General features: G+C 50.0%; 1 protein-coding gene across 1 annotated transcript in view; it reads left to right on the top strand.

Annotated features, from left to right (window-relative positions):
• Nucleotides 1-13466, top strand: part of ABCA1 (ATP binding cassette subfamily A member 1) — a 131407-nt gene that overhangs the window by 82761 nt on the left and 35180 nt on the right. The window contains exons 15-23 of the mRNA XM_066256609.1: nt 531-753; nt 2435-2656; nt 3691-3895; nt 4983-5096; nt 6956-7127; nt 8938-9069; nt 9897-10039; nt 10274-10411; nt 12034-12254. Of these exons, the coding sequence (XP_066112706.1) occupies nt 531-753; nt 2435-2656; nt 3691-3895; nt 4983-5096; nt 6956-7127; nt 8938-9069; nt 9897-10039; nt 10274-10411; nt 12034-12254 (1570 nt within the window). The remainder of the gene's footprint in view (nt 1-530; nt 754-2434; nt 2657-3690; nt 3896-4982; nt 5097-6955; nt 7128-8937; nt 9070-9896; nt 10040-10273; nt 10412-12033; nt 12255-13466) is intronic.

Below are 13466 nucleotides of genomic sequence, written 5' to 3' on the forward strand. Positions count from 1 at the left end.
GGCAAAGCTGGAACTTGAACCTGAGCTTCAGGGTCCAGAGTCTGTGTCTCCTTTTACTTCATTGCATTTCCTGTTCTAGTTTGGAAGTGTCCCTGCCTGATCTGTATCTCTGCACTGCCTGTCATAATGGTTACGCAAGGCAAATTGATAGTGAGATGAGATGACCTGGGAGGTGTTGAGCTTTCATGAGAGAGTGAGGTTTTTTTTTGTTCTTGTTTTTTTTCTTTCTGTTTTAGTACTTTAAAATCACCTGCTTTTAGCTTAATGACATCCCACAGTTACCTGGTTACTAAAGCAGGCCCGAAAGAAGCTTATTTTGGCCGTACTTTGTTAATCTAACTTTTATCACTACATTGCACAGCCCATGAAGCATTTGATAAGATAACCTGTGTGCTCCAGAGTCCAGAGGGCCTGCCATCTTCGGCTCAGTCCTGGCGCTCTCTCTAGCATGCAGACCTGGGGGCATTGGCCCGTGAGTCTGGCTCACACTTGTCTTTAATTCTTCCTGCTCCCTTCCCTGGGGCCTCTAGCTTCCTGCGGGTGATGAGCCGGTCAATGCCTCTCTTCATGACACTGGCCTGGATTTACTCTGTGGCTGTGATCATCAAGGGCATCGTGTATGAGAAGGAGGCGCGGCTGAAGGAGACCATGCGCATCATGGGCCTGGACAATGGCATCCTCTGGTTCAGCTGGTTCATCAGTAGCCTCATCCCTCTGCTTGTGAGCGCCGCCCTGCTGGTGGTCATCCTGAAAGTAAGGCTGCCTCACTGTGGCTCCTCCCTGATGGGAATTTCTGAACAGCCCAATACAGGCTGCTTGAGGCGAGGAAAAGCAAACATTCTTTGGCAGGGTGGGAGTAGGGGGTAGGGGTCAGACATGCCATCTCCTGGAATGCCCTCATTTTATAGTTGGGAAAAATGAGACCCAGAGAGGGGTAGTGACTTCCTCAAGGTCAGCGCAGTTGGTTAGTTGCTGAACAGGATTAAAACCCAGGGTGTTCATTTCTCAGGTAAGCACACACTTAACTATGCCACGCTGTCTGCTGGGCAGAAGTTCATGGCGGCATCTGAGGGCTTTTCATTGCCTTACTCATATTGGGAGGTGGTTCCCCTGGAATGTCTAGAAACTAGAATCAGAAGGATACATATGGTTGCCTATGAGGTTTTCTGGAAGCAGAGGCTGAAGTAGCATTTGGCATATGAATATTTATTAGGGGTCAGCGTCTCTGGAAGGGATGGGGAGGAGGCAGGGTTGAGCAGAGGGAGGAATTGAACTGCAATACAAGGCCAACCCCGTGGGCACTGAGGAGCGCGTACAGCTTGTCAGAGTTGTCCCTTGTTGAGCTGAAATGTCCAGGCCTCCCTCCTTGACACCCCATGTCCCAGGCCCCTCAGTTAACCATGGAAAGTGTGCACCCCCTCGGGCCAGGTAGCTCTCTGCAGCAGTGACAAGCCCCGAGAAGTTGATACCTGGAGGCTGCCTCCTGACAGCTGGACAAGTATCCCCGGAATGGGACTCTGGCACAGTTCTCTGTCCTCCACTTGCATTAATAAGTCCATATGCCAGTTTCTATCTCCACAACCATTTCATTTAAGGGTACACCTGATAAAAATGTCTATAAAGAGGGTGAGTGCAAGAGGATAGAAACTAACATTTAATTCAGTACTAGTTACTGTTCACGACGAATGAACACTCATTGATTGCCAGGAGTGGTTTAAGGCACATTACACTTTAGTGTGTCCTCACTGAATCACCCATTTAAACGTGCAAGGAATTGAGGCCACGGAGGGCTCCAGACTTCACCGAGCTCATCCGACAGTTGGCAGAGCGGTTCTTGCTAAAATCAGACCCCCTCTCACACTCCAGTACCTGACCGCCAGGGTCGGAGCTCTGAGGTGGGGTGGTGGTGGTCCCGTGGCAGGTGCATGAGAGCGGCCCGGGACAAACACGTGCTGGTGCGTCCTGCTCATGTGTCCTCACCTACTAGAGAATAAAAGTCCGCAAGAGTTTAGGTGATTGTGGGAATGCAGAATCCATGGCCGGTTATCAAAGGGGGGGGGATTAAGATTGCCCAGCCATTTTCCTTGGCTTTTGGAGGCAGAAGTTGGTGAGTTGTTGTCTCTCACAACTCTTCCTTGGTGACAAGAGTCACTGGGTCGAATTACTTTGAAAAAGAACAAAACTGTCCATTGAGGTGAACCTCAGTGGATGGATGTGAGCCCTGGACTCTGTTCTGGTCCTGACTACCACTATTTTGCCTTGTGGGTGTTCATTTCCCTTCATTAGGGTTCAGTTTCCTCATCAGAAAAACCAGCAGCCCTGTTCCCTGACGTTCTCTCCGAGGAGCAGGAATAAGCCCCGCCTCTTCCCGCAGATGGGGCGAGGGTGGGCTTGCCGGCGGCAGCCGCGCGTTTATTGGGTTCTTCCTTCCCAGTTAGGAAACCTGCTGCCCTACAGCGACCCGAGCGTGGTGTTTGTCTTTCTGTCCGTCTTCGCCGTGGTGACCATCCTGCAGTGCTTCCTGATCAGCACGCTCTTCTCCAGGGCCAACCTGGCGGCTGCCTGCGGGGGCATCATCTACTTCACGCTGTACCTGCCCTACGTCCTGTGCGTGGCCTGGCAAGACTACGTGGGCTTCACGCTCAAGATCTTCGCGGTGAGCGAGCCTGGCCGCCCTGCAGTAGCCATGGTCACAGCCACCCCTGGAGGAAGAATCTCGCGTTACAGTCCAGGCTCAGGGAGGAAGATGAGAGGCTCTTCCTGGTGGGATGTGGACCTCAGTGCCAGATTCTCAGATTCTTGGAGGCAGAGGTTGTGTCTTACAGAATTGTTTGTCTTTAGTCCTCGCAGTGAATGCTGATGGACTTGAATCAGGTGGAGTTTTGCAGAGAGCCAGACTGTACCATAAACCCCTCTGGGGATAACTGGCATCCGGGAACCCCTGTAGACTGTAGATGCCATCTCCACCTTCACTGCCCACACTGAGCTCCCCATGAGTCACAGCTGCAGGTGGAACTGGAAGCTCTTGAGGTCACAGATGGCTCCTTCTTGACTCTTGTCTTCTTTGTGCCCAGTATAGGGTTTTGCTTCAGGGATGTTTTCTGTACTGGAAAAGGCTGAGGAGCAGGTGGCTCATCTCCCCCAGACCCCTGACTTCATCACTTCCCTTCCTTGTGCATAGGAGGAGGGGCTGTCTAAGGGTGTGCAATCCTGTGTAAGGGCGAGTTGCCAGCTGTCCCCTGGGTCACTTATGAGAGCCACTCACAGGGTGTTCCTGGTCCCTCAGTCAGGACCCCTTAAAGATCAGCAGCCCCAGGCCGGCCCCTCTGACACGAGCCATCCCTGGCTGAGCGGGGGTTCTAGAGGACCTGGCTGGATATAGGAGTGAGCACGGGGCACGGGATTGTTTGAGCCCTTGGGCCATCTTTGGAAGCTTAAAATTCTGAAAGTTTTATACTTCCTCATACATGCATTTCTGAAGTGTGCTTGCATAATGAGTGGTTATAAATAGGATCATTTTATATGCCGCCTAGGAGCCCACTCCCGTAACGGGACTCTGGCGGTGAATACTTCCATGTCTCGTAATGGATCCATTGTGCACATTCAAATTTCTGCAGGTGAAATTTATATTGGAAGTGTCAGAAAAATGAGACAGGAGGTGGATAAGTGACTGTTGCCTCTTTCTCCCAGAGCCTGCTGTCACCTGTGGCTTTCGGGTTCGGCTGTGAGTACTTTGCCCTTTTCGAGGAGCAGGGCATTGGGGTGCAGTGGGACAACCTCTTTGAGAGCCCTGTGGAGGAAGATGGCTTCAACCTCACCACCTCGGTCTCGATGATGCTGTTTGACACCTTCCTCTACGGGGTGATGACCTGGTACATCGAGGCTGTCTTCCCAGGTACGCATGCCGACCTTCCTCACCGCTTTGGCCATCTGCAGAGGAAATAGGAGTCTTAGCTGCTGAGCTTTTCTTTCTATTTTGCTGGAGTTTCCGCAGGGCCTGGGGCTCTCTGGAAAGAGGCTGGGGCTTTAGACCCATGGCAAACACACAGACCGAGGAAAGGCAGCTGACGCTAAAAGTACAACTCCTCCTGCTGACAGAGCTCTTATTTCCAGAGCGCTGTGTACCCGGCCCTGCACAAAGTGTTTTATAGATGTACTTCTGTTCATTTAAAACCCTATTAAGACTACTCTGAAGGAGTTCTAACCAGTGTGTGCAAGTGGGGGAAGTATGACTAAGGAATTGCCTGTGGCTACACAGCCGGTAAGCGTCGGAGGTCGGAGGTGAACCCCGTCGGGCTGCACGGGGTCAGCCGGTCTAGGAGATGCCTCCCAGTGCTGACCCGGTTCTCCAGTTCCGCACCCGCAGGCTTACCACTGGGGGACGTTCTATTTCCCCAGCACAGCTTGTGAATAATAAGTATATTGGCTCTGAGCCCTGGCTTATGATTTAATCAAATTAGAATTCATAAAAATTTATTTGATACTTCCCTTAATAAATCTTCTTGACCAAGACCTGCCTTGGATACATTTTCATGTACGATTAGATTCTGAGAGAGCAAGGTTTAACTCTTTCTGGTTTACCTCCTGATTTCCTCTGAGTGGAGGGGGCGCTGTATGTGAGCTGTCTGTTACCCCCACCTGAACTTCCTGCACAGGATAGACAATTTTGTTTCATGCAGATCTGCAGTCAGATTCTGAGTCCTCCACTTACTAGCCGAGTGATCTTGGATAGAGTATTCATCTCTCAGTTTCCTCATCTCTAAAGTGGGAGGACAGCTGCTTCATGGAGTTGTAGGGAGATTCAGAGAGGTGAAGAATCATGTCGTACGTAGTAGGTCTCACCAAATGCTAGCTCTCTCTTCCCCCACTTCTAATCCAGCCTGTCCTGTCTCCAAAGGCAAGGAGAGAGTGCGTCTGGCTGGGCTATCCCAGGAATGCTGGGAGGTGGCCGAGCTTCATTCGCACCTGTGCTTTGCTTTCAGGCCAGTATGGGATTCCCAGGCCCTGGTATTTTCCGTGCACCAAGTCCTACTGGTTAGGCGAGGAGAGTGATGAGAAGAGCCATCCTGGGTCCAGCCAGAAGGGAGCATCTGAAAGTAAGTGCTGCTGCCCCCACTGACTTTCGGGGGCCAGAGCCTAAAGCTGCTGCAGGGACAGAGAAACCACATGCAGTGTCCCTTTCCAAATTCTCTCACGCTCTTTGTGTCCAGTGCTGTTGACTTGTCAGGGAGTCACCGTCTGAGTCCCTGAGGGATGTTTTCTTGGCTTTTTGGAAAGTGCCTGGAGGACCACCGCCTCCATCTTCCCCTTCTCCCTCCACCTTTCATGCTGCCCTAATTGTTATAAGGAAGAGATAAAGAAAACTGTGATTGTGGAACCATAGCCTCGCTGCCTGCCTCGTCATGGTGATAGAGGTAGGAACCAGTGTAGACTGCCACCCAGTGGCTGCCACGGAGCTCAGCATGTGCTGCTTAAAGTTCTCACCCACCGTCACCAGAGCCCACTCCTCTCCTGGCTCCTGACCTGCGGGGTGGCAGTGCCTTTAGTTCAGCAAAGGCTCTACCCTCTGGGCTCTTTGCTCCCGGTTCCTGGAGGGAAACCTCTGTGTGTTCACTGTGGCTTCCCCAGTAGTTAGTAAGTCCCTCTTTTGCTGATCCCTTTTCTGCCCTCCTAGTCACCAGTGGTGACATGTGATGTTCAGTGCAACTGGCACTTGCCTGCTATTCTAGCCCAGCCTCCCTTCTGCACCTGGCTTCTGTCCCGGTCACCTAGGACTGCTCACAGCTGCCGGCACATGTCACGCTCTTCCACACCTCCGTGCCTCGCAGGTGGCTTCCCTCACAGGAGAACTCTCTCCCAACTTGCCTGCCTTTTAAATCCCTATTGCTCCTCAAGATCTAGTTCCATATCTCTTCCCCTGAGGAGCCTCGCTCGCTTTCCAGGAAGTCAGTCACTTCCTCCTCTGAGATTTCATAGCATTTAACAGTAATAACAACAAAACCCAAAAACTTTTTTTATTTTAAAATAGTTGTATAGACTCACAGGAAGTTGCCAAAACGTGTACCTTTCACCCAGTTTTCTCTAATAGTGACAGCTAACGTAACTCTGGCACAGTATCAAAACCATGAAATGGGCATTGGTACATTTCACAGAGCTTCAGATTTCACCAGTGTTACATGTACTTGTATGTGTCTGTTATGTGCAGTTTTATCACATGTACAAATTAATAGACTCACTGGTTCAGTCAAGATGCAGAACTTTCATCACCACAGACTCCGTCATGCTGCCCCTTGATAGCCACAGCCCCCACCCTTCCTCCCCACTCTCTGACACCTGTCAACCAAGAATCTGTGTTTCTCTTCCGTAATTGTATTATTTCCATAATGTTATATAAATGGAATTGTGTAGTATATACACTTTGGAGACTGGATTTTTATTCCATGTAATTTCCTTGACATCCTTTTAAGTTCTGATGTGTTTCAACAGTTCATTCTTTATCAGCGCTGAGGAGTATTCCACAAGATGGCTGTACCACCAGGTCCCATGGCCCTTTGAATGTGTGTTTTAAAACAGCCTTTAGCATCTTACATTTTAATTGTGTGTCAGGTCTTTCCCCCTCAACAGACTGAATCCTTCTGCATCATTGTACTCCCATCACCAACACCAGTGCCCAGATAGGCCCTGCGTCAGTACGGGGTGGGCAAAAGTAGGCTTACAGTTGTGAGTACACAAAACACAGAGTCTTTTGTTATTCTCCATTTATTCATTATTATATTCATTATGATTAACCCACTGTGGCCCGCCCCTGAATTTCTAGCCTGCCGTGCCTGCTGGGAAGCCAGAAGTAGCCTCGGAGAGAGGACGGCTCTAAAAGTATAGGCATGGCTGCTGTGTCTTCACACACCACTCGTCATTGTATTTTGTGGGCTCAGCCCTATTTTCTGTCTTCTCGCAGTCTGCATGGAGGAAGAGCCCACCCACCTGAAGCTGGGTGTGTCCATCCAGAAGCTGATGAAGGTTTACCGAGATGGCATGAAGGTGGCTGTCGATGGCCTGACCCTGAATTTCTACGAGGGCCAGATCACTTCCTTCCTGGGCCACAATGGAGCTGGGAAGACCACCACCATGTAAGAAGAGGGCGTGGCTCTCTCAGCATCAGCCACAGGAAGCTCTTTCAAGCACATTTAGAAATTCATACCTAAGAACACTGCATTGGTCACTGAGGCAAGGGCAGAACACGCAAGGAGTGAATGAGTGTAAAAATATTATCTAATCGTGAGAGTGCTTTACCAAGGCTAGTTCCTGCTATGTATTATTTGTTCAGCCTAACATGAGCAGGAGGGCCTTTTTATGACCATTCCCATTCAGTTCGTCAGATTTCAGCAGTGTTCTTGGGACCTGGAATTGTGACAGCTCTGAGACAGGTTCCCCTTTGGAGCTGTTTGCTCAAGACAATCAGGCAAGAATGTGGAAAGAAAGGTTGGATGTGTTGGAAGGTCGTAGTAATTTCTAGGAGCTCTGTCTCAAAGCAGCTGTGGGAAACACATGGGCAGCTGGTCATATGACTGTCTTCCCTGGGACCTACAAGGGCCTTATAGTGGGCAGTTTCAGAATGGTTTGTGGGCCGTAGAAACACCAGAATTAGCCTCCATGGCTTTTAGGGTGGTCCCTCAATCATTGCAAAGAATATAACATTGGGGGTCACCTTCTTTTCCTACGTTATCCTTTTTTTTTTTTTTTTTTCCTGAAGTTGGAAACAGGGAGGCAGTCAGACTCCCGCATTCGCCCGACCGGGATCCACCCAGCATGCCCACCAGGGGGTGATGCTCTGCCCATCTGGGGTGTTGCTGTGCTGCAACCAGAACCATTCTAGCACCTGAGGCAGAGGCCATGGAGCCATCCTCAGCGCCCGGGCCAACTCTGCTCCAATGGAGCCTTGCTGCGGGAGGGGAAGAGAGAGACAGAGAGGAAGGAGAGGGGGAGGGGTGTAGAAACAGATGGGCGCTTCTCCTGTGTGCCCTGGCCGGGAATTGAACCCGGGACTCCTGCACGCCAGGCTGACGCTCTTCCACTGAGCCAGCTGGCCAGAGCTCCTATGTTATCCTTTTTTGAATGCAAAATCAATATATTATGGACATTGCAGAAAATCTTTTTTTCTTTTAAAGGTTTAAAAAAATTTTTTTAAATTTTTTTAGTGAGAGGAGGGGAGGCGGAGACAAACTCCCACATGTACCCTAACTGGGATTCACCCGGCAAACCCACTAGGGAGCGATGCCCTGCCCATCTGTGGCCCTTGCTCTGTTGCAACTGGGGCCTTTTTTGTTTGTTTTTTTAAATGCCTGAGGTGGAGGCCATGGAGCCATCTTCAGCACCCAGGGTCAACTCGTTGCTATCAAGCTATGGCTGCAGGAGGGGAGGAGAAGAGAGAGAGAGAGAGAAGTGAGAGGGAGAGGGTTGGAGAAGCAGATGGGTGCTTTTTCTCTGTGCCCTGGCTGGGAATCAAACCTGGGACATCCACACACTGGACGGACGCTGTACCACTGAGCCAACTGGCCAGGTCTCAGGAAATCTTAAAAAGGCGTATGATAATCAATCCTACCACTTACCACAAACAGAATTTTTATCTTTGAATAATTTCTTATTGTTTAGCTATTTTATGTGGACATGATCTTAGGCATACGCAATGTATGCCTTAAAGTGTACTTTTCATTGCAAATTGGAATTCATTAAAAAAAAAAGCTCATACTGAAATGGTCAGTTCCAACACATTGGGCCCACTTCTAGTTATTCACTAAAGCAAACATTTCCTTGCTTTGTGGGGGGGTGTTAGAGTCCATGAGGAGGAATGGCGGAGGGGTGGGAGGCTTGATGCCTCTGCTCTGTGCTGGGGAGGAGGGGGTTAACGCTGCTCCTGTGCTTTAACATCTGTGTCCTCAGGTCAATCCTGACTGGGCTGTTCCCGCCCACCTCAGGCACTGCCTACATCCTGGGGAAAGACATTCGCTCTGAGATGAGTACCATCCGGCAGAATCTGGGGGTCTGTCCCCAGCACAACGTGCTGTTTGACATGTGAGTACCAGCAAGTACGCCGGGGAGTGGAACCTCTCTGGGTGTGTGTGTCATCAGTCCTGGGCAGAGTAGGACTTGGCATTTTACGTTCTTTGGTGCTGACAGGCTTCGACGGGATACTTGAGACTTAGTTGTCCTTCGATTTTAGGAAAAGGTGGGAGTGAACTGTTGGATTGTGAGATGCTACATCAGTCCAGCCAGCGGATGGGGTCTGGGGGAATGGTGCTCTCTGTTATTGTCCTTCGGGAGGGTCAGTCGGCCCATCCTGTCTCTCGCCACACCCCTCCCTGATGCTGAGCTGCCCCATCAGCCAGGAAGGGGCCCTCAGGGAGCCCTCCTGGTGGAGCGAGAAAGACCTGAGCTCTGTAACCTTGGCCAAGGACTTTGCTCTTCTGAGCCCCGGTACCCTCTCATGTAAAGCGAGCAGCTCCTGCCCTCCGCAGGGGTCTCCCTTCCCTCCCTCGGGGTCTGAGGTCCTTTGAAGTTCTGGGGGGCTGCTCCAGGTTCATGCAGAGCCAGCTCCTTGGTTGACGGGGTGTCAGGGAGGGCCCATTGCGGACCTGCGTTCACCGGAGGCACGGTGGCCAGGCCTGCTAGGAGAGGTCGGAGGGGACCTGTCCCATCTCAGCTTTGGCTTCCTCTGCAGATGCTTAGTGCTGTCCTCCCTTGCATCCTCCCTGAAGATTATTTCTCAGAAGTTGATCAAGTTGAAAGAGGGTAGGGGGAAGGAAGATGTACCCGTTCTCTTCTGTTCTGGGTCAGGAAGCACTGTGTGCTGGTGCATCCGTCCTGCAGGGCCCAGAGCTGACCCGCCCCTCTGTCCCCAGGCTGACGGTTGAAGAACACATCTGGTTCTACGCCCGCCTGAAAGGGCTCTCCGAGAAGCATGTGAAGGCGGAGATGGAGCAGATGGCCCTGGACGTGGGTTTGCCGCCCAGCAAACTGAAGAGCAAAACAAGTCAGCTGTCAGGTGAGGGGCAGAGCTGCCTTCCCCCACCCCTAGCCTCCTCCCCCCCCCCCGCCCACACACAGTAACAACAAGAACAACAGCAGCTTTCCAGGGCCCACTGCTGGGGTTCGGTGGGTCAGAAACATTCCTAGCCTGTTCCCAGATGGCGTGGATCAGCTTCTGTTCTTGTCCCATCACCTCTGCCTTCACTCACTGTCTGGGCTGGTCCTCAGCCTCCCTCTCCCTTTCTTATAGGTGGCATGCAGAGAAAACTGTCTGTGGCCCTGGCCTTTGTTGGGGGATCCAAGGTTGTCATTCTGGATGAGCCCACAGCCGGTGTGGACCCTTACTCCCGCAGGGGAATATGGGAGCTCCTGCTGAAATACCGACAAGGTGAATGAGACGCGTTTATTCTGAGTCGTGGGCTGGGAGGGAGGTGAGGCTGGGGGAGTGTGGCTATAGCCAATGGCTCTTTTTGCCAGAGCAACAGAATTGCATCTCAAAGAAAATGTGAACCTTGTTTTCTTTCTTTTAAAATTTTTATTTCTTGATTTTAGAACGAGAGAAACATTGATTTATTTTTCACTTGTTTGTGCATTCACTAGTTGATTTTTGCATATGTTCTGACCAGAAATGGAACCTGCAATCTTGGTGTATTGGGACGATGCTCTAACCAACTGAGCTACCCGGTCAGGGCCCAGAGCATGTTTTCTTAAAGCTCTGTGCTCACCCCTGTGTGGAGGTGGGGTTTACAAAACACTTATCATTTATGCTACATTACCCAGGGCCCTGGTTGGCAAACTGCGGCTCGCGAGCCACATGTGGCTCTTTGGCCCCTTGAGTGTGGCTCTTCCACAAAATACCATATGCGGGCGCTACCTCAATAAGGAATGTACCCACCTATATAGTTTAAGTTTAAAAAATTTGGCTCTCAAAAGAAATTTCAATCGTTGTACTGTTGATATTTGGCTCTGCTGACTAATGAGTTTGCCGACCACTGACCTAGGGGTCTGCAAGAAGAAGGGAAACGGGGATGAAGGGCATCTCCCCTGGGCCCCCATAGCTCCCAGCACCGTCTCCAGCAAAGAACTTGTCCACGTGTCGTATAACCATGTGCCTGGAGACTGAGGTTCTGAGAGCAGGGGCTGTGTCTTTGTGTCTTTGTTCATCTCTGTCCCCAACATGGTACATTAAACCTGTTTGTTGAAAGAGTGGATGAGTGGATGAGTTGGGGGGGGGGGTGGAGGTACAGAGACAGGATTGGCAGTCTGCTTAGAGATTTAGAAGGTGCATAAGGTTACCACCCACGGAAACAGAATGATTACGGGCTTTGGAACCAGCTCTGGCTGGCCCTGAGACCTAGGAGAACTCATTTAACTTACCTCAGGTGTTTTATTGTTTTTGTTTTTTACCAGTAATAATAGTAGAGCCTACCTCCTAGAGCAGGCCCTGGTCCCCAAACTTTTTACACAGGGGGCCAATTCACTGTCCCTCTGACCGTTGGAGGGCCGGACTATAAAAAAAACTTATGAACAAATCCCTATGCACACTGCATGTATCTTATTTTAAAGTAAAAAAACAAAACGGGAACAAATACAATATTTAAAATAAAGAACAAGTAAATTTAAATCAACCAACTGACCAGTATTTCAATGGGAACTATGCTCCTCTCACTGACCACCAATGAAAGAGGTGCCCCTTCCGGAAGTGCGGCGGGGGCCGGATAAATGGCCTCAGGGGGCCGCAGTTTAGGGACCCCTGTCCTAGAGGATTAAGTTAATGAGAATGCGTATAGACCATCTAACGCACTACCTGGTGGTAGTAGTTCCCAAATGTTCCTGTTTTATTTTTATGACGATGCAGTAGTTATGCTGGTAGCTTTGCCACTGGAGGGGTCATGGTCACACAGGCCCCCAGGTCTTCCCCTTGCTAATGTTCGTGTAGTTCTAGCCACTGCAGTCAGCGAGCCTGGCCAGGCCTCACCTGTCCCGCGTCCTTGTGTCTGTGCCCGGCAGGCCGCACCATCATTCTCTCCACACACCACATGGATGAAGCGGACATCCTGGGGGACCGGATTGCCATCATCTCCCATGGGAAGCTCTGCTGTGTGGGCTCCTCCCTGTTTCTGAAGAACCAGCTGGGCACAGGCTACTACCTGACCCTGGTCAAGAAGGATGTGGAATCCTCCCTCAGCTCCTGCAGAAATAGCAGCAGCACTGTGTCGTACCTGAAAAAGGTGAGTCGCAGTCTCCGTGCCGGGCTGGTGCTGGGTCCGGGGAGTCAGGATGTGCTGGCTGTGAGAGGCGGGTCTGCCTCCACCCCACTCGGGCCTAGTGATGCCCCTGCTCTCGGCGCTGTGGTCCCTTCGCAGTCACATCACACCACATCCGTGGACAGGTCAGGAGACGGCTGTTCCCTCCCTGCCAGCTCTGTTGAATCCCGTTTGCTTTTCTCTGTGGAAGCACGTAGGATGAGTGATGGGGAAGGTCCTTAGAGGACTTGATTACATTGAAGAAGAGAGACTTGCTGAGAGTTAAGAGCCTTGGCTGCCGAATGCCCTGCTGTTCCTGCTCATTACCTTTAAATCTCATTGACCTTACCTCTTAAGCCGCAAAGCGGCAGACATATATCGAGCACTGATTTCATGCCAGACGCTCACTCCAGCAGACTCTGGGCATAAAAGAGAATAATGATAATAATTAATTACTTGCAGCATTTGTTGTTATTTATATACTCTTTTAAAAACATCTTCTTAAAGGGTAGAGTAGCCCTGGGAAGAAGGTACTGTAATTACTGTCCCAGACGAGGGATGTGAGGCTGGTGGTGATTTGGCAGTTTATCCAGGTTCACCCAGCAGGTGAATAATGCAGGTGGGACCAGAACCCAATAACCAGGCACGTTTGCCTCTGGACCACAGTACAGCGGCACCTTGAGATACGAGTTTTATTCATTCTGTAACCCAGCTTGTAAGTCAGTCAACTTGTATATATACAAACAAATTTCTCCCATTTAAAATAACTGAAATGGATTTAATCCGTTCCAACCCTATGAAACATCCCAAACCATCCTAAATAATGAAAGAAGACATGTTTTTAATTAAGACACACACGTGTATATTTTACCAATGCATAAAATATATGAAATAAAAGAAAAAAAGTGTTATTTAGTACTGTATTCTTACCTTGGAGACAGACGAGTGCGGCTAACGGAGGTGAATGGAGGAGGAGGAGGGAGGGAGGAAGGGATGCAGGCACTGTAGACACGTAAACTAAAACTGCCCTTTCTTAACACTAAATGTAAACTAAAACTGTATTTTCTTTAAACAAAACTAAAACTGCACTTTCTTTACTTAAAATGAAACCACAAAAACTTAATTTTAAAAAAATGCACTTTTTTAACTTTAAACTTAACCTAAGCTTAACATTACGTATTTTTCATTTAATCATCA

The sequence above is a fragment of the Saccopteryx bilineata genome, chromosome 2 (assembly GCF_036850765.1).
Source record: "Saccopteryx bilineata isolate mSacBil1 chromosome 2, mSacBil1_pri_phased_curated, whole genome shotgun sequence".
Lineage (NCBI taxonomy): Eukaryota > Metazoa > Chordata > Mammalia > Chiroptera > Emballonuridae > Saccopteryx > Saccopteryx bilineata.